Source organism: Melanerpes formicivorus, unplaced genomic scaffold (genome assembly GCF_026170545.1).
Source record: "Melanerpes formicivorus ecotype bairdi unplaced genomic scaffold, bMelFor1.0.p_v2 SCAF_10, whole genome shotgun sequence".
Lineage (NCBI taxonomy): Eukaryota > Metazoa > Chordata > Aves > Piciformes > Picidae > Melanerpes > Melanerpes formicivorus.
Window position 1 is genome coordinate 22,822,053 of NW_027142362.1, and position 19,838 is coordinate 22,841,890.

The 19,838-nt window shown below is 46.3% G+C and overlaps 1 protein-coding gene across 2 annotated transcripts in view; it reads right to left on the reverse strand.

The window, feature by feature from the left end:
* Positions 1-9,923: 9,923 nt before the first annotated feature.
* Positions 9,924-19,838, reverse strand: part of PSTPIP1 (proline-serine-threonine phosphatase interacting protein 1) — a 71,108-nt gene continuing 61,193 nt past the window's right edge. The window contains exons 12-15 of one of the 2 annotated variants that reach the window (XM_068144273.1): positions 18,588-18,672; positions 16,998-17,068; positions 14,946-15,043; positions 9,924-13,034 (exon numbers count right to left, since the gene is read on the reverse strand). In XM_068144273.1, coding sequence (XP_068000374.1) covers positions 12,903-13,034; positions 14,946-15,043; positions 16,998-17,068; positions 18,588-18,672 — 386 coding nt within the window. In that variant the 3' untranslated portion in view covers positions 9,924-12,902. Of the gene's footprint in view, positions 13,035-14,945; positions 15,047-16,997; positions 17,069-18,587; positions 18,673-19,838 lie in introns of both variants that reach the window. The other variant, XM_068144272.1, reaches the window with a different exon arrangement.

Consider the following 19,838-nt stretch of genomic DNA (forward strand, 5'->3'; position numbering starts at 1 on the left):
TATTGGAAACAATACCAAGAAGCACAGCAAAGTTGGGCGAAGATGGTGGAAAGCCCGACATTGTGATTAAGGAAGAATCGCTCACCTCAACGGTGGAGGATGAAGAGCAATGCTGTACCTGCTGTATGTTAGTTATGCATTCATGTGTCTTATGTCATTCTGATGCTTAGTCACTGCTCTGCTTTCTATGGCTTCAGCTGCCTTGCTCTTTGAAGAAACCAGGAATGTTTAGAATTTCTACTGGCTGCTCATGTGCTTTATTTTGTGAAGTAGACACACTCAGAGAAACTGACATCAACACAATAGTCTCCAATCCCCACAGAAACATCACAGGGGAAAAAGTAATTCTAATATGTGCAGTCTGTTAGGGCAAATATATCTGGTGTGGGATTTGAGTTTGCAGTTGTAACTTCTAGAGCAGTGTAACATTTCTGGAATTCTTTACTTCTAAAGGTGGCTTTCAGATGGCTCTTGGGGTTTGGATCTTCATTCTTAGTACAGGCTTAGTAATCTGAAAGGCCGCCTGTGACCCTGGCTTTAAATATCCTGGATGCAGTAGCAAGCCTGCTAACAGAATCTGCTATCAGAAGCGTTGGTGAATTTAAGGATTATTTGCATCACATTGTAGTGCACATTGTAGATGTTTGGTAAGGTCCCAGACTAGTAAGATCAAGATGACCATGGCTTCTAAGAATCGGCCATGGGGAGGTTTGAAAGCAGACTTATCTTGCATAAAACAAAGCTAAGGATGATTCAAAAAGTAGTCAGCTTTAAGTTACAAGTCAGGAAGAAGCTATGCTGTCAAGAACCTGAACACACCTCTTTGAAGGGAGGATAGCCACATACCTCTTGAAAGGATGTGGGTTTGGATAACAGAGAAGACTTGACAGTAGAGTGCTAGGCTTCTGTCCTGGGAGTTTAAGAGTGCTATTACAAACTGCTTCTAGCAAGCTGGTGAAGCCATGTGCCTCTCTGCTTCACTCCTTGCCCAGCAGTCTAAGCAAGGTTTGCATCTTAGCTTTTTGGCTTGAGTCAGAAGTTTTGCATTGCAGTGAGATTTGGTTTTACAAGTTTAGAGTAGTTTTTGCTCCTGAGCAAGGAATAGAATAGAATTAACCAGGTTGGAAAAGACCTTCAAGACCGAGTCCAACCTATCGCCCAACACCATTTAATCTCTTTCTCCTCTTACACACTTCCAGTGATGGTGACTCCACCACCTCCCTGGACAGCCCATTCCAGTGGCAAATCACACTTTCTGTGAAGAACTTCTTCCTAACCTCCAGCCTGAACCTCCCCTGGTGCAGCCTGAGACTGTGTCCTCTTGTTTTGTCACAGGTTGCCTGGGAGAAGAGACCAACCCCCACCTGGCTACACCCTCTCTTCAGGTAGTTGTAGACAGCAATAAGGTTTCCCCTGAGCCTCCCTCTCTCCAGACTAAGCAACCCCAGCTCCCTCAGCCTCTCCTCATAGGGCTTGTGTTCCAAACCCCTCACCAGCTTTGTTGCCCTTCTCTGGAGATGTTCCAGCAGGTCAACGTCTTTCCTAAACTGAGTGGCCCAGAAGTGGACTTAGTACTCAAGGTGTGGCCTAAGCAGTGCTGAGTACAGGAGCAGAATGACTTCCCTGCTCCTGCTGGCCACACTGTTCCTGATACAGGTCAGGATGCCATTGGCCGCCTTGGCCATCCGGATACCATGTTAGTATTGAAGAACCACATTACTATTTAAGAACAGTGGGGAAGTCTGAACAGGATGGGCCTGTCTTTCAAGTAATGCTGATAGGCAGGGGTTTCTACTTCTGAGTTACTTAGAACAGAACTGCTTCCTCTAAAATGACTGAGTACTTGCAAGAAGTTTCTTCCATCTATGTAAGGTTCTTGAATATGTAGGGTGTTGCTAGTCTCCCTCCACTAATTAATCTGATGCAGTTTGTCTTCTGTAGCGCAGACTGCCAAAAGTCAACTCTCTTACAGTAAAGTCTTGCAGCATAGGAAATATGGAGATAGTAAGTAACATTTGGTACCCCATTGCTAGCCTTGATAGAAGCTCTGTAGGACTGATTACCCTGTACTACACCGATTACACTTCCATGTTCCACTATGCTGTCAAATGCTGATAATGCTGTGATGTACCCACTTCTGTTCAGCATTTACTCCTTTCACTGCTACTTCAGTCAGTCAAGCTGTCAATGCTAGCCACCCTACTAGTGATTTGGGGAAGGAGAAAGGCTTGTGTTTTGATTTAAGGGGGTGGCTGGATCTGTTCTGTGTGTTGCTTGACAATACTTCGATTTGCAGCTTGATAGAGCTAGCAGCGTGTTGGCTTCACCCTTGCAAGCACAGCTGAAATGGCTGCTCCACCAAGCCCCCTGTGTCTGATGCCTTCTGGAGAGACGGCAAGGCCTCTGTTCAGGCTGCCCAAGTCAGGGAGAGATTGAACATGTGTATGCTATGTGGAGCATACAAACACGTAGCTTGCCTGCAGCAGTGAGCCTGAGCTCATCCAGAGCTTTTTAACACATGGGATTAGAACTGCCTTGAGGGTGTGTTTTAATTGAGCTTTGTTTGTTCTTGCCGCTGTTAAAGGGACTTGAGTACATTGCAGTGCAAGTCCTGTGCTGTGCTGCCTTTCACCAACCTAACAGGAAGCTGGTGAGAGTTTTAGAGCCTCATTTAGCCCTTAGTTTAGTAAGACAGGATCAGGTGTGTTTGTCCTATTAAACAGGTGAGGAAAATGATCTAACAAGCTCAATTTAATGAAGTTGGTTTAAAAAAAGACAAGGGAAAAAAGTCTTGATAGCAAGGACAGCTTGTGAGATTTTCTCAGTGCTTGGAGTTTTAGATGAGAATTGAGATAAGTACATGTGGTGATAGCAGCATTGATAGCCTCCACAATACAGAGGTAGCAGATCTTGTAACTGACTTCATCTTAGGCCTGAGATAGAATAGAATAGAATAGACCAGGTTGGAAGGACCTTCAAGATCATCGAGTCCAACCTATCATCCAACACCACCTACACAACTAACCCATGGCACCAAGCACCCTGTCAAGTCTCCTCCTGAACACCTCCAGTGATGGTGACTCCACTACCTCCCCAGGCAGCCCATTCCAATGGGCAATCACTCTCTCTGTGTAAAACTTCCTCCTGACCTCCAGCCTGAACTTCCCCTGGCACAGCCTGAGACTGTGTCCTCTTGTTCTGGTGCTGGCTGCCTGGGAGAAGAGCTCAACCTCTGTCTGTCTACAACCTCCCTTCAGGTAGTTGTAGACAGCAAAAAGGTCACCCCTGTGTCTCCTCTTCTCCAGACTAAGCAGCCCCAGCTCCCTCAGTCTCTCCTCACAGGGCTGTGTTCTAAGCCCCTCACCAACTTCGTTGCCCTTCTCTGGACTCGTTCCAGCAAGTCAACCTCCTTCCTAAACTGAGGGGCCCAGAACTGGACACAGGACTCGAGGTGCAGCCTAACCAGTGCAGTGTACAGGGGCAGAATGACCTCCCTGCTCCTGCTGGCCATACTGTTCTTGATGCAGGCCAGGATGCCATTGGCCCTCCTGGCCACCTGGGCACACTGCAGGCTCATGTTCAGCCTACCATCAACCAGCACCCCCAGGTCCCTCTCTGCTGGGCCGCTCTTCAGCCACTCTGACCCCAGCCTGTAGCACTGCATGGGGTTGTTGTGGCCAATGTGCAGAACCCGGCACTTGGATGTGTTCAATCTCCTGCCCTTGGCCTCTGCCCATCTGTCCAGTCTGTCGAGGTCTCTCTGCAAAGCCTCTCCACCCTCTAGCAGATCAACTCCTGTCCCCAGCTTGGTGTCATCAGCAAATTTACTGATGATGAACTCAATGCCCTCATCCAGATCATCAATAAAGATGTTAAAGAGGATGGGGCCCAGCACTGATCCCTGGGGGACTCCACTACTGACTAAAGCCTACTGAAATGCAACAAAGTCAGTAAGTGCAGTGGATCTTAGGTTTTCCTGCACCCTTCTCCTTGTAACAGGAGCACACGCTGAGCCTCACTCAGTGACACTGCTGGACCAAGCAAAGCAGCACTTCTGCAAAGTTTAAGCTTGTTTGTCCCATGCAACAGAGAACTGGTGAGCCACAGTAGTATGGGACCACAGAGCTTTTCCTGGTGTCACTCCAGAAAATAGCTTTGCTTTCATCTTGGTGCAGGCAGCAGACCATTTCACCACATGGGACTCTTGCCCCATTTCAAAAACTGACTTTCAATTTTTCCAGGTTTCCTGTGGTCTCAGACCTCTGCTAGCATCAGACTGTGACTGAAAAATGGGAATTGGTTTTCTTCACGCAAATAAAAAGCTTAAGTGAACCACTGCCATTTGGAGGACTTGGGAGCATCTAGGCTGCCTTTCATGCAGAAGCAGTCATCTGTTGACCAAAGCAGAAATCACTCTAGAAAACTGCTTTTGAAGAGCGTTCTGAACTTTTTCTCCCACCTGGACAAGGCAGTAAGATATGAAATGAGGTCATGCTTGCCACAGAAGGAAGCTGCTAGCAAATGAAGTAAATAAGGGTAATGCTCATATGCTCTCCACTAAGAGGGAGAGAAGAATAAATCATCTTTGGCAGAGGCTGCAGTGTGTAGTCCTGTGCCAGCCCTCTACAAGCACCTCAGGGGCAGCAGGCAAAACTTTCATTTCCTGCTATCTACCACAGAAGAACTAAGCACTCTTGGCACTCCAGCCCTTGTGAGAATGCCCTGTTCTTGGGAAGCGTGCTTGTTGCTAATAGTCTTGACACTCTGCAAGGTGCTCTTGTGATTTAAATACATCATTCATATTAAAAGCTTAAAGCCATCATTTTAGCCTGGCAGTGTTAGTACACAGGGCTGGGAAACCAGGACATGGTGCATTGAGAACACAGTACACAAACCGAGCAAGCTGAAGTTAAATGCAGGACCTGTGCTAGCAAGTGTTTTGGTTTTACAAAGCTGGCACAGGACTCTGCAGAGCATGGGCGATGCATTTCTCTAGCTGCCTCCTCTTCCTAGTATAAGGGGTTTTCTTTGGTTCTGAATCCCCCCATGGCTGCTGAATTGAGCAGTGACCGTAGTAAAACCTTCAGCTGCCCCTTAGCAGAACAAAGTCGGTGTCACTTAGGCCTGCCTTCCTCACAAGAGTTTCAGACACTAGGAGGGCCGTGCAGCATTTCTCTAAAGACAAAGCATGTCTCACATCTATTAGCCCATTGAAAGCTTTCTCATTCACACTTATGTTAACATTCCTATCCTGGGAAGGTTAAAGTTCACCAGTTTCCCAAGGAGTCCCTTCTTGGACTGTTTTCAGCTTAAAATTTCAGAACAATTCTTGCTTAGATGTAGCTGTTGAGCATTTGAGCCCTTGTAAAGTGAAGGGGAATGTACTGAACTCCCCCACACACACTCTGCATAGAGTGTGAGTGTTGTCTTGTGTCTGCAGCCTCCCTCCCATTCCCATACAAGCAGCAGCACTGTGAATGCTAATTTGTCCTTTTGTACAATATTTGACATTGTAAATATTGATCTGACCAGCACCCAGTGCCAGGCTTGTTTAAGCTGAGCCTGAGCAATCACAAAAATACTAAGTGCCAGAAAGATTTCCAGCTCATGATGTCCAAGTGCTTTATGACCCCTTGTGAAGAATGAGGAAACCATTTCTTCATGGAATAGTTTTGTCTGGGCTCCTTGAACAAACCTAAGTGTGCAGTCCCACACTCAGGGAAATTTAGTCAAGTGTAGGCAGGAATTTCTTTAGCTATACTGTGTGCCCAGTTATCCTGAGGGAGAAGCTGCACAAGTCCAAGAGACTAAGTCAAAGCACCACCAATGCAGTCACAGTTAGTTCAGTATTGCAGCAATTTGCACGCTGGTTACTTCCTGTGTCTGCTCTTGGTTTGGTGTGTTAGTGGAGCTATGGTAAGGGCAGCAAAACTGGGATTCCATGGGTTGGCTTTATGTTTTCAGAACTGTGCAACAGTAGCTCTTTCAGGGCTGTTAATCACAGAAACATTCTGGTTGGAGAAGACCCTCAGGAGTACCAAGTCCAACCGACAGCCCTGCTCGACAAAGTTCAATCCTACATCATACATCCCCAAGCACCATATCCAAACAACCTTTAAACACATCCAAGGTTGGTGACTCAATCACCTCCCTGGGCAGCTCATTCCAATGCCCAACCACTCTTTCTGTGAAAAAAATTTTCCTGATGTCCAGTCTAAGCCTGCCCAGTGGCAGCTTGAGGCCATTCCCTCTTGTCCTGTCATTACCTGTGAGAAGAGACCAGCACCAGCCTCTCCACAACGTCCTTTCAGGTAGTTGTAGACAGCAGTGAGGTGTCCTCTCAGCCTCCTCTATTTCAAACTAAACAGCCCCAGCTCCTTCAGTCATTCTTTATAAGATTTATTCTCCAGGCCCTTGCTTCATTGTCGTCCTCTCCACTGGCTCCAGCACCTCCACATCTCTCCTGTATTGAGGTGCCCCAAACTGGACACAATACTTGAGGGTGTGGCCTCACCAGAGCTGAGTACAAGAGGCCAATCATCTCTCTACTCCTGCTGGACACAGCGTTTCTAATGCAAATAGTGTTTGCTGCCCAAATTAGCAAAGCATTCCTCTGCCTAGCACAATTAAGTTACATTGGTTCTAATTTCAAATAACCTTTTAGCATGCTCATTTCCTCTTTGCCCTTCCTCAATTGCCTTTTGTATCCTCTTTAAGTGGAACCCCCTGGCTGTAAGCAGGTAGCTACCTTTTAAGCCTATGATGATGGTTTAGGAGGATTTTATCTTTCCTCTTAGAAATTTCAGAGATGCCAGCTCTGATTTCTCCTGATTTTGCTGGGAGGTCTCAGTGATTTAGAGTTTTATATCTCAAAGTAAGATTCAGTCTGTGCTTTTGGTCAGAATACAGCACCACGGTCCTGTGGGGCCTGCCTGTCAGACAGAAATGCTGCAACCACGCAGCACACAGTGGTGGTAACTGGAAATGTGCTCTTCATGTTGCAGCAGGCAGCTTGGTGCCAGATCAGGTGTCAGCTGTTCTTTAACAGCTGGTAGAAGGACAGGATGAGCACTGTACCATGTGTACTGGCTAATTCGATGGAAATATGATTATCTGGCCATTTTAGCAACAGATCATATTTGCCCTGTGTTATCCAGGAGGGCACAAATCTGGAGATAACTGGCTCTGAGCTTTCCTCACCCAAAAAAGAATAGATAATGGCCAGTTGTTTCACTAAAAGGTGTTTGCCCTCTCTGCTTTTTCTCAGTAGGTGGGGCATTGCCGTTTTGTTGATAACCTGGTTACAGGCAGAACACTAATTCCTGGTTTGCTGTCAAAATTTAGTCACTGAATTATCCCCTACAAAACCACTTCACTCACCCCTGCAAGCCCCTAGGAACCATTTCCTTTCCAGAAACCAAATGTGACCTAGCATTACAACTGTCTCATTTCCTGGGGGGCAAACCCCACCTATTCTCCCTGCTTTCGCCTCAGCTGCAGTGAGCATGCCCAACAGTCTCCAGTTAGACAACACCTGATGCTTGGATTGTAATGAATCACCTCTTGCTATCCATGTGTTTCCACGTCATTCAGTAATTAATGAGGCCTGAGCTGCAGTTGGGACTGTCTGCCCAGAATATTACTTTTGGAAAAGACTTGGACTTTGAATGCATCTCTTAAAGAAGCAAGGCAAGAAGCAGTCCGAGATAGGAATTGTTACTGATTGTATCTTGTGTATATGATGTGTCAGCACTTTGGCTGAAGTATGCAAGGGTTATTTGCAATGCAGAGTTGAAGCCACTTTCATCAAGGAGGCAGCAAACAGCTCAAGCCTTGAACAGCCGCTGTGCTCCTGCTGTTGCTCGCTGCTTAGCTGTAAAAGGGTTGCTTTCTTGCTGACTGGTTGTAAAAAGTTCTGGAAGCTGTCTGTCTGTCGCAACGGACTCATGAGCTTTGCAGGAGGTCCTTTCTCTGTGGTTGGCCATCCTAGAGCTGGGTCACCTGGATCATCTCTCTTTCTAGTCTGGCACTATTTTGTTTAACTGAGTTTTACTGCTGGCTTGTGGGCTCTTAATGCAATATGCAGCAGCTGAAACCTGTGCTGTGCAAAGAGGGGCCTCACGCTGCGCTTACAGACATTTCCTAATTACATATGGTTGTTGGTGGTTAAATGGTATTTTTAAACAGTGTTTCCTCCTCTTCTCCTTAATTAATAATAACATGGTAAAAGAGAATAATGTGCTGTCTCAGTCTGGTTTAAGTGTACCATTGGGCTGGACTGCCTAATTCCAACCTTTGAATTCTTGTTGCAGTTAACGGAATAGCAGCACAGATTTGCACTGCTCTTTTTCTCACGGTGGTCTCATGACCACGCTCTTCAAATCTAAAACCCATCTAGAAAAGCAGCTGGTGTCAAACCTCAGTCCCTCCCTAAAATGTTGTGGTTTGTGAGGGGAATTGCTCAAAACAAGCTCAGTAACTTTACTGTAACTTCTCTTCAATTAGTGTATATACATACTAGCCACAGCCTATAGGTAGATAATGAGGTTCCCCTCTTGCAGAGCAGCTGGCAAAAGCATATTCTTTGTTCTCTGGGAACAGCTCTTTGTGTGTGAACCCACCCAAAGCCAGAACACTGACACTGGCAATAAAGAGAAAGTCTGCTTGTTGTGTTCTATGAAATAGGCATTAACTTGACAAACACCTGACTTTGCCACTGTTATTTTGTCCCTGTTTGTTGCTTGGCGCATCCCTGGGGGGGGTGAGGGTGTGGGTGTGGGTGGAGGAGGGAAGTAAAAATGAAAGGTTGTAATCATACCAGAAGTATTTCATAGTATCATAGTACCAGTAAGGGTTAGAAGGGACCACAAGGATCAGCTAGTTCCAACCCCCCTGCCATCGCCAGGGACACCCCACACTAGATCAGCCTGCCCAGAGCCTCATCCAGCCTGGGCTTAAACACCTCCAGGGACAGGGCCCCAACCACCTCCCTGGACAACCCATTCCAGGGCTTCACCACTCTCATGGGGAAGAACTTCCTCCTCACCACATCCAGCCTGAATCTCCCCACCTCCAGCTTCATTCCATTCCCCTGAGTCCTATCACTACCTGAGATCCTGAGCAGTCCCTCCCCAGCCTTCCTGTAGGCCCCCTTCAGATACTGGAAGGCCACAATGAGGTCACCTGGGAGCCTTCTCTTCTGCAGACTGAACAGCCCCAACTCCTTCAGTCTGTCCTCACAGCAGAGCAGCTCCAGCCCTCTGCTCATCCTCGTGGCCCTGCTCTGGACACCTTCCAGCACCTCCAGATCCCTCTTGCAATAGGGGCTCCAGAACTGGAGGCAGTACTCCAGGTGGGGTCTCAGCAGAGCTGAGCAGAGGGGGAGAATCACCTCCCTTGCCCTGCTGGCCACACTTCTCTTGCTGCAGCCCAGGATCTGATTGGCTTTGCGGGCTGCAAGTGCACACTGAGAGCTCCTGTTGAGCTTTTTGTCCACCAGCACCCCTAAGTCTCTCTCCTCAGGGCTGCTTTCCAGAATTCCAATCAAAGATGTTGGAGTTTAGTTTAAGATTGCCTTCCACTGACCCAGGCCCATTTCAGTTTCCCTTCCTGCCTGCAAATGAAAGTTACCTGAATGCCTCAGTTCTGTTGCCCAAGTGTTACCAAACTGGAGAGGAAATGCTGTTATTAAGGCAATGTTATTAAAGCAGTACATTTGACCTTTCTGTTTCCCCTGCTGGTGGGGGGTGGATGACGTCTAACGTGGGTGTCTTCAGAGGCTGTGGATATTTCTTGTTATCTCTTTTCTATTTCTGACAAGTGCTGTCACAATGATAGGGGGAAGCTGCCATTATATGGCTTGATAACTGCTTATCAGCCAAATTCTTCAATGTAAAGAAGAGGAATGGAGTCCAGAGAAAACATTGGTGCTACATTTTATTTCCTGAACAGCCTTGGAGTTTGCATGTGGGAACCAAATACTATGACACAGGTTTTACAACATCTATAGCACTTAGAACAGTATTTACTTGACAGAAGAAGAGACAGAAAGGAAGCCAGTTTCCTGGGTTTAACAGCAAAAATGTGATGACCTGATGGAATAGAAGCAGCAGTCACCATTCCACTGGCTGACCGCCAGTGATATAGGCCATGTGGTACGTGTAAGCAAAACTGATCCGTAGCAGGATTTCAGGGTAACCAGGACTGAGTACTGCAGTGTCTTGTGTGTGGCTATCTGAGCCCCCAGAGTAGTGAGGAGCCTTAGCACAATCTGTGTGTCACACAAACCCATCTCAATGGGTTACTATTTTAAATCGAAATACCTACCTAAAGCTATTTAAGTATTTGTGGGTGTACTACAGTTCTTTTTCATGGAAGGTGGTTCAAGAAGCAATTGTATTAAACCTCTTGTGTTTTAGGTTTCCTCTGGTATGGTCCATAACGAGCAGTGTGGTTGGCTCTGACGGCTGCCATTTACACAGTGCAGTGGCCTAGGTGAAAGCTATTGTGCATCAGCTTTCTATCACTGTTCTGTTCAGATGTGGTCACAGAAACATGTGCACTTGCAGCCCGCAAAGCCAACCAGATCCTGGGCTGCATCAGGAGAAGTGTGGCCAGCAGGGCAAGGGAGGTGATTCTCCCCCTCTGCTCAGCTCTGGTGAGACCCCACCTGGAGTACTGCCTCCAGTTCTGGAGCCCCTATTACAAGAGGGATCTGGAGGTGCTGGAAGGTGTCCAGAGCAGGGCCAGGAGGATGAGCAGAGGGCTGGAGCACCTCTCCTGTGAGGACAGACTGAAGGAGTTGGGGCTGTTCAGTCTGGAGAAGAGAAGGCTCTGAGGTGACCTCATTGTGGCCTTCCAGGATCTGAAGGGGGCCTACAGGAAGGCTGGGGAGGGACTGCTCAGGATCTCAGGGAGTGATAGGACTAGGGGGAATGGAATGAAGCTGGAGGTGGGGAGATTGAGGCTGGATGTGAGGAGGAAGTTCTTCCCCATGAGAGTGTTGAAGCCCTGGAATGGGTTGTCCAGGGAGGTGGTTGGGGCCCTGTCCCTGGAGGTGTTTAAGCCCAGGCTGGCTGAGGCTCTGGGCAGGCTGATCTAGTGTGGGATGTCCCTGCCCATGGCAGGGGGGTTGGAACTAGATGATCCTTGTGGTCCCTTCCAACCCTGACTGATACTATGATACTATGATACTAAACCTGTTGTCAGCCTCTTCAGCCTGAATAACCTAGTGCCTTAAATGCCATTCAGGTTCCTGCAGCACTCAGCCTGAGCTGAGAGCCCTTCAGCACTCATGCAGATGTGCTGCATCATGCCCTGGGGAAGTGTGGGAAGGACAATTGTGCCTGTACAACAAAGGACTGCAGTGAGATAAAGAAAAAGGGCCCGCCCTAACTTGTGTTCCATTCCTGAAGCAAGAAATTAGAATAAGGCACTGCAGGTGCCTCTGACCTTCATTCTCTTTCATTTAAGGAATAATTTCATTGACTGTTACAGCTGTTTCTTCTGTTTAAATTTCTCTTTGGCTTTCTTGCTGTGTCTTAGCTAACAGTTCCTCTCTCCTTTGTGCCTTTTGGCTTGCAATTTGATTCATTTTCATGGACTTGGTTTAGTTTTGAGACCTGAAACCTTGGCAAACAAGGTCATTCTGCCCCCAGAAATAGCTCTCTCCACTTCAGATTGAAGCACCACTTTTAAAGCACCAATTACGTTTTTTTTAAACCATCACCAAATACTGACAAGGGAGAAATGGCAGAAAGTATCTATTGATCTCTTGATAAGTACAGTGGCAGTTGGAAATGTTCTGAAATGCTAATAGTGAAAGACTGATAGAGCTGAAATCAATGAAATACAGCGAACCTGCACAGTGTGACTTCTTTGAAGAGGGCTTGCTGCAGAGCAAGCACATTAAAAGTGCCTGGAAAGGAACCAGGATGTCTCCATGCCTGTAGTCCCAGGGATGCAGAAGCTGTAGGTAGCAGCTAGAGACCGAGAAGCCTGTGGGCAGAAGAATTAGAGAAGTGGATGGAGGAGCTGAAAGGAGAATACACTGATGGCATGGGTATGCAAACTGCATGAGGTAACTGCCACTTCTCTGTGGTGCTCAGAGGGTCAGGGCAGTGCAGCACTGCTGGAGGCTTTACTTATGTGTTGGTTTTGTTGTTGCTTTAGACAAAAAATACAAGGGAAGTGTCAGGGAAATGATCCAACCAAGACATAGGCAAGCCTTGGGCTCATCATCTGTCCTTGTTTTGCTGCCCCAGAACCCACAGCCATGGCAGGCATGGATTTCAGTGTATCAGGAGATGGCCATGCCTTCTGTTTTCTTACTACTGATGTGTCTCACTCCGTCAGGTGCTCCTCTCTAGCTGTGTCCATTGCTGTTTGTATTTTCATCAGTGACTCTGATGAAGAACAGTGGAGAGCTCCCCACATTTCTCCTTAGTTAACCACACGCTGTAAGGGGAACTCGAATGAGCACTATCAAGGGGAACTCCTGGCTCACAGGCTGGCTGGAGGCAATCCTCCATCCTGAAGAAAAGCACTTGCTTCCTTGATCTTTTTCCTTTAGCACAGTTAAGATCTGGGCAGGGTTTTCTTCCCAGATACTCAAAGTTTTGCAACACTGGTGGCAGCACAATGTGCTGATGGTAGGAAGAACTTTGGTTAAGAAATACAGGTCCTAATCTCTCTGAGATGACAACAGTTGCACAGACAATGTAAGCCAGGAGATGCTGGGCGAGTAAGCCAGGAGGGAGGACGAGTACAGTGTGGTCAGTTGGTTATTTCCTGACAGGTAATTGTAGAAGACAATATTAGGGTTGCTTGAAGCAGAGCTTGTGTGCTGTTTGTTTTCCATAATAGAAGTTTTTTGAAAGTCTGGGGACTGGGGGTTCTTTTCATCAAAGCTTTTCAAGATAAGACCCTGGCACAAAGCCTCGCTGCCCGTTCCTTTCTGCTGTCCACCAGCCATCCTCATTTTCTTCAATGACAACTACAATGTCTCCTTCACTGATGTCCAGTTCATCCATGTTCTGAAAGAAGGCAGGGAAAGGAAATGTGATTAGTATGAGAGCATAGGAAGGTTCATACATGTATCTGATGGAGTTTTTTTAACCCTGCCTTTCATCAACAGTCTGCCAGTGTCCCGATTGGGAATGAGCCTGAAAGGCCAGAGAATGTGAGATTAAGCACTTACTGAGCTGACAGTTTCCTTTAGACCCTCAAATATCCCAGTCTCCACGCTGTCTTTTCCCCAGCAACTTGACTGTTACATCATTGGGGAAGGCTGGAAAGGGTTAAGTATGACTGATCTAAAGCACCTCCGCTGTGCGGGTGCTGCTAAATAAAACAGTGCACATCTTAATTCCTAGGGGAGATGATAACAGTGTCTCTGCTAATCCAGTCCATAAGTAGGTCTCTCAGTTCTTTTAATAGGGAACAGTAGTGACCAGTGAAGGTACAGCAGCTCTTCCTGAGCTGGGTGACTTTTATCTCCCTGACAAATGGAGCAGCTACAAGTAAGCTATTGCTGAGCTCTCAGGTGGCTATCAGTCCCTTCACTGGTGCTGGCCTATTTTCTGTAGGGAACCACTTTGCTACCTGCAGTGTAGTAAAATAGAAAACAGGGTAAGGGAGGCTCCAAATATTTGATGTGTCAGCGGAATCTAAATTTAATGCACCTGAGTAGGTAAGAACAGGCTTGAAGTGAGAGGTCTCAATGTACAATATACTAAAAGTAGTAACAGGCTCTTTTCTCAGCGGGGCAAATCCGTGTGTGTCATATTTGTAAGGCAACTCCCGGAGTAAGGACCAGACAGAGATCCTTAGGGAAACTACCATTAACAGAAAGGTACTTCCAGTTCTGTTTGGATGACATTGCAGGTAAATAATAAGGGTCTTTAAAAGAAAGCAAAACAAAGAGCATGTAACAAAAAGTGCCAGCATGCTGCTGTAGCTAACAGAAAGTACTCTTTTCCAGGCCTTTCTTGGTTTTCATCATTTACCTGGCTGTCTTTTGTCACATGCCAGCATTTCTTCAATGTTGGCTACTGCTGCCAGGTCCCTTGGTGTGAGGGTCTCTCTGCGCTCTAACATAAGACCTCCTGGATGCTGCTCCTTGTGCTGAGCACTAACACTAATAAAATGAACCTTTAAATGGACATGTAATTTATCTGTGAGACTCCCACTAGGCAAGGCTGATGGTTTAGCGAGCGTCCCAGAGTCTGGAGTCCATCTGAGTAAGAAAATATTCATAACCAGTCCATTCATAAGGTTTTTCTAATGGTGCTATGCTCAGATAGATCTGAAGCTGGTGAGAGATCAATATCCCAATTAAGGATGCAGGTTGCTCTTTGTAACAGTCTTCTAGTATGTGGACCTGTGATTCTGAAACTTGCAACATGGAAGTAGAGGGAAAGTGTCATTTAATGGGATTCATTCCCCACCAGCATGGACAGCTGGTGTGTTAAACTGGAGCAGAACTCTTCAGATGATAAGTGAGATCAAATGAGGAGAGTTATCTAGGGATAGGCACCTGTCACATACTCATCTGTCACATGAGCAATCTGTGGCCATTCTCCCTAGAAAAGCATTTCATAAGAGATGGGAGTTCAGAATGCACAGTGCTGCATCCTTAGCCATCATCCCTTAAGAAATAAAGCCTTCAATGTGGTCGTGGTCTCCTGTGTCTCTAGGAGGAATTTGTAACAGCTCAGCACTAATTTAGGATTACTTGTAAGACATCTCATCTTGGTGCAGCAAGAAACAGCAGTTGAGCTTCCTGGCTTTTGCATGTGGCCTTGACCAATAATTCTCCAAGTGACCCTAGCTGTAAAGTGAAGAGCACACCTCCTTCACAGAATTAACGCTTCCAAGGTGTTTGGATCAGTGTCACTGTTTTAAATCTGACGTTATGAAATACGTGTTTTGAAGACTTCCATTACCTGGGCTGTGTAGTCATAAAGTACTCTGTAGTCCTGTGATGATGTGATTGCACCTCGTTCATTTACAATAATGGATGCATAGACTTGGTCTGTTTTCTCTGCTAGGGGGTAAGAGAAAAAAAAACACCACAGAAACAAAGAGTTCAGTTGCTTATAAATGCGTGGGATCATACGCAAGACTTCACAAATACAAGGGTTTCTGTTTTCCCTCTGCCTGGAGATGTGCATGTGTAGAAAAGCTGCTGTGAACTGTAGGTAAAGTCTTGAACAGAAACTGTCCCTCCCTGATTAGATGACAATGCAGACATTGAACTTCGTGGGAGGTCAGAAACTAGCTTTAGCTTCATCCAGGTTGGGAAAAATTGTTCAGCCATCAGAGCATAATCCAAACGGTGCAAAGAGGGAAATGCTGTGATTAAAGTTGTTTCAAATGGTTGCTACTGGTTGTATAAAATTCTAGCAGGTCAATGACCCACACAGAGCTTTTCTTTTTTTTCCCTTGAGAAAACCGGAAAATCCTGCCTGGATGGGTCACCATCCCTGTGCTGGTAGTTCCCATAGCTCCCAGCCAGCTATTTGTCACTGACATAACCTATTTAACAGCTTGTCATAATTAGGGAAAGCTCTTATTCCTTACCAGCACCTACATGGGAGCTTCCCCTGCTACTTAGTTGAACAGGTTTCCTATGCATGGCCGGTGGGATGATAGCGCTCTCACAGCACATGGAGTGGCCAGGGCTCCTGAACTGTCCCCCACAAAGTCCTTGGCTGCGTTGTCCTGTCCTAAGGAGCACTGTCAGCAGCTTGGCATTTCAGATTTTGGAAGACAAGCGCGGGAGCAGTAGAAAAAGATGGACACAGAGTGTTTGCCATTCCTGAGGTCTTGTCCAGGGAATGCTCTCCCCTCCTGTCCCCGGCCTAAGGAGTGACTGCCCTAAGCACTGCATTGCTCTCTATGTACCCAAGCTGGTGCCTGGTGGGTCTGACTGGTGTTTGACATCCCTGGAGAGTCTCTCCAGGCTGAGTAGCAAATGTAACAAACATGACAGCCTGGGCTTCCCTAGCAGACAGACCTGAGGAAGAAAATTACTTTCTACATAGTCAAAACACTGGTTTAAATGTCATCTGATGAAGGGCCAGTTGCAAGGGTTCCAATAAGACAGTAACTGTGAAATGAGCTGGATATTTGCATTCATAAGGCATGAGCCTGATTTGTTCAGGCCTTGAGGGATTCCCTAGGGCTTTTTCAAGGTTGTGTATTCCACCTCAAGAGAAAACTGTGTTCTGAATATATGGTTCCGCCCTGCCTAGAGGTTTGGAAGATTAGATGGCTTATTTGGCACTTAAAACTGGGAAATTTGCTCAATATGCATCCAAGCTAAATTAATTCCCAGACTACCTTCAATCTTGACCACTAGCATATGAATAGTACTGTGTCCAGTTCTGGGCCCCTCAGTTTAGGAAGGAGGTTGACTTGCTGGAGCGTATCCAGAGAAGGGCTGCAAAGTTGATGAGGTGTTTGGAACACAGCCCTATGAGGAGAGGCTCAGGGAGCTGGGGCTGCTTAGCCTGGAGAAGAGGAGGCTCAGGGGAGACCTTATTGCTCTCTGCAGCTACCTGAAGGGAGGTTGTAGACAGGCGGATATTGGTCTCTTCTCCCAGGCAGCCAGTACCAGAACAAGAGGACACAGTCTCAGGCTGCACCAGGGGAGGTTGAGGCTGGAGGTCAGGAAGAAGTTCTACACAGAGAGAGTGATTGCCCATTGGGATGGGCTGCTTGGGGAGGTGGCGGAGTCACCATCACTGGAGGTGTTCAGGAGGAGACTTGACAGGGTGCTTGGTTGCATGGTTTAGTTGATTAGGTGGGTTGGGTAATAGGTTGGACACAATGATCTTGAAGGTCTCTTCCAACCTGATCTGGTCTATTCTATTCTATTCTACCCTATTCTATTCTAATATCTGCTGTATCATTTTGGGTCTGTGTCACAGCTTCCGTTAGCACCATGACCTAAGCCAAACACAACTGGTAAACTTGTTTCTGAAGAGGCATACCAAGAGGAGGGGCTGAAGGAGAGGCACTTTCCATGTTGTTTTTGCTGCTTCCATGCAGTAGTTCAGAGAATCTGCAGAACCAAAAGAAGCCAGGAACAAAATGAGTGAGCAGGACTGGGTATGAGCATTCCTTCATCTCAGCTGTCTGACTCAACCTTCCCTCCATCTGCTGCAGCGCTGGCTAGATGTCACCCCTTCCTGCAGCCATCTAATTTCACTTCTGCTGTAGATATCTTTATCTTCAGTTAAAAATAGAGGGTGTTTTAAAAAAAAATGCAGCAGAATACTGTGCCACCAGCAGCCATCTCTAAATTGTGCACTGAAATGTATCAGATAGTATCAGTCGTGGATCCAAAAGCTCATGGTACCGAACTCCAGTCATTTCACAGCATTAATGAATTATCAGCTGTTGATAAGAGATTACCATCTCTCTGTCTCTGAGGAAAACTTCAGTGTAATTTAAAGCACAGAGCTTGTATAACGAGCTTCCCTGAAAACTGTGAGCTTAAGTGAAACTTCTTAATTCCCTTTTTTCCTTAATCTATTCCTAGTTATTTTCTGTATCACAGCTGAGTGCTAGAGACTAAGTGAAGTGAGAAAATGAGTTGGGATTCTCAAGTAGAGATAGAAATAGCATTACATGCTTAAGGCATATTTAAAGGGTCTAGTTTTTTTCAGCTCATGAACACTCTGTCTGGAAATTGGACATCCAAACCCAGTTTCTGACTAACTCAGCCTGAGCCTCCCTAGGCTACTTGCCCATGCAGAGCCCAGCTGTGTTCTAAATGGCAGTACAATTGTCTTCTGTAATTGTGTAAGATGCAGTGTTAGAATTTATTAGTAGAGAAGATCTGTTTTCCTGCTGAAAAAAACAAAGTGTTGTGTATAAACCTTATCAGCTCACTAGCAAGCCTGGGCTACATTTTCAATGGGAGATCCCAGCCTGCTCCTTGTCATTGCCTTGCAGTAAGGCTTGTCAAAACACAAAGACCTTGTGCTTTGAATGTGATGCTGTTCCAACTCTGATTTAGACATTTCAGTACACAGTATTTAAACCAATATATCTACCATACTTTTCTGCTGATATAACTGCGTAAATGGGTCAAGGAAAGAAAAAAAAATGCCTCCCTCATCATCACAATTATTCTGCTAAGTGTTTTCTCCTTGGCTTAGATAAGAGAGCAGCTCTTTGTCCTGCTCAGCTGGACAGTGCAGTCAGTCAGGAGGTACTGCTGGAAAAAACAGCTCTGTGAAGCAAGATTCACCTTTGCCCTGCCTTGAACAAAGTGGGTTTGTTGCTGTGTGCCATGACTCACAAGGAAAGAGGAAATAAGTGACTGCTCTCTGTTACTGGCCAACTAATTGTTTTATCAACTCATCCCCTGTCTCTCTTCCCACTAGGCCATGGCAACATTACTCTGACTCTGCTTTGAATAGATTTACTTCTGTCTAGTTCTGGGTTTACTGATAGGTAGCTGTCTTTTGCTACAATGCAAGAAGTGATAACATTCCAAGTCCTGTTTTCTGTCACCATATGCTGCTGTTCACACAGAGAAAGACCTGTTCTGGAAACTGAAGTTTGCCACTCACCTTTTCATCATCCCACAAGACTGGGTTGGGCCACTGTTGCTTCTGTTTCGTTCTCTATTGTAGTAGTTCTCATACCCTATTGCATCTGCGACAGGGCAATAAAAATGAGATGTTCAGGAAGGCAAAACTTTGTTTCTGCTCACCAGAATGCAACCAACAGTTGGAACCATCAGGGCTGCTGGAGCAAACTGCAACACAACACCTATCTGTACTCGCCTGTAATGTGGCTGGGGCAGCTCAGGAGGACCTGGGGACTTGCAAAAGCCATTGAAGCAGCTGTGGGCAGATAGGTCCTTGGCAGAAAGGCATGCTTGACCTGACACTGGGACAGTCAAGGTCCTGAAGAACCATTCTAATAGGCATGAGTAATTAAGAAGGCAGTTTCTTTCATGACTATTTTCTCTGTTGCCTTAAAGCTCAGGATTTAAGGGAGTAGAGTTTGGTCATTACGAGCCTGGGACCATGCTCATGATAGATTTGGCTGCAGCGTGTTTTGTTTGGTTTTTCTCTGAATGAATTGAGTCAGGAATTTTTGTCAGAACTGGAGAGATTTCTGAACATTATTGCCAGCAGCAATAATGAGCAATTTCCTGGTCTGTGCTTGTGTGTCTCCCTGCCTTTCATATCACCCCCTCCACCTCCCAAGAGCCAATTTTGCTGTTTACCCAGAGATATTTGGGTTTTGTTCTCTCAAACACAGTTATGTTACAGCTCCTTCACTCTCCCCTATGGAGTCATTAAGGGCAAAATTGAGACCATTTCAAAGTCTGGCTTTACAGATGGATTTATTTATTTTTCATCTTATAGCTCCCAGCATAGTTGTTTAGAGCTGGTGGCTGTGCACCCTTTCTGTCTTCTGTGTGTTAAAGCCAAACAAACATGACTGAAGTCTGTGATACTGTGTTATCTCAGTTCTGATACCATGACATTGGACTTGGGCTAAAGGTCTTTGCACTGGGTCAGCCAAGCTCTTAAGTAGAGCAGGCATGTGCAACCACAGTATCACAGTATCACAGTAGAACTAAGGGTGGAAAGGATCATCGAGTCCAACCTATCAACACAGACCCCATGACTAGACCATGGCACCAAGTGCCACGTCCAATTCCCTCTGCAACACCTCCAGGGATGGGGACTCCACCACCTCCCTGGGCAGCACATTCCAATGACGAACAACTCGCTCGGTGAAGAACTTCCTCCTCATCTCCAGTCTAAACCTCCCCTGGCGCAGCTTGAGACTGTGTCCTCTTATTC